Raw genomic sequence first — 624 nt, 5'->3', positions numbered from 1 at the left:
CAGGGCATGTGCAACGTCGCCGAGCACCCGTCGTACCCCGAGATCGGCCGCCGCAACGACGACAACAACAACAATGACAACAACAACAACAACAATGACAATGACAACAACAACAACAACAATGACAATGACAACAACAACGACGATATGAACCCGACGGCACCGCCCAACGACCAGTGCAACGGCTGCGATGGCTGCTACTACCCCTACCACGGTGTGTGCCAGCAAGGTTACGACGCCGGCAACTGCCAAATGCTTGCGCCGTACTACGGCACGGTCTGGTGCGGCAACTAAGTCGTGGATCAAGGTCCCAGCGTCTCGAAGAGTTTTGCTTCCATGAGGTTGTAACGCCACAACGTAATGCATGCGTGTTTGTTTGTACTTTTACTAGGGTTATAGTGGTGAGAAGGAAGCGACAAAATGCACTGAACGAACCACGACACGCCTGTCGTCGTTGGAGAGGACAAAGTTGTTGCAAAATTGAGTTGAGACCACAACTGGCATTTGAGCTATGTCACCGGACTAACGACCAGTCGGCACTCTCTCTAGCTGTAATTTGGTACAAGACTCACAATAAGAAAATATCTTGTTGATCGTGTGAATCTAAGATTGTTTCTTATTGAT

General features: G+C 49.5%; 1 protein-coding gene across 1 annotated transcript; it reads left to right on the top strand.

Annotated features, from left to right (window-relative positions):
* Positions 1-6: 6 nt before the first annotated feature.
* SDRG_14315 (hypothetical protein) lies at positions 7-371 on the top strand (the record flags this gene model as incomplete). The annotated part of the gene is made up of 1 exon (XM_008620437.1): positions 7-371. One exon carries the CDS (start codon positions 7-9, stop codon positions 292-294), a length of 288 nt encoding a protein of 95 aa, XP_008618659.1. The 3' UTR covers positions 295-371.
* Between the last annotated feature and the right edge of the window lie 253 nt (positions 372-624).

The sequence above is a fragment of the Saprolegnia diclina genome (genome assembly GCF_000281045.1).
Source record: "Saprolegnia diclina VS20 unplaced genomic scaffold supercont1.70, whole genome shotgun sequence".
Lineage (NCBI taxonomy): Eukaryota > Oomycota > Saprolegniomycetes > Saprolegniales > Saprolegniaceae > Saprolegnia > Saprolegnia diclina.
The sequence above is the reverse complement of the archived record's forward strand: the minus strand, read 5'-3'. Positions and strand labels throughout refer to the sequence as shown.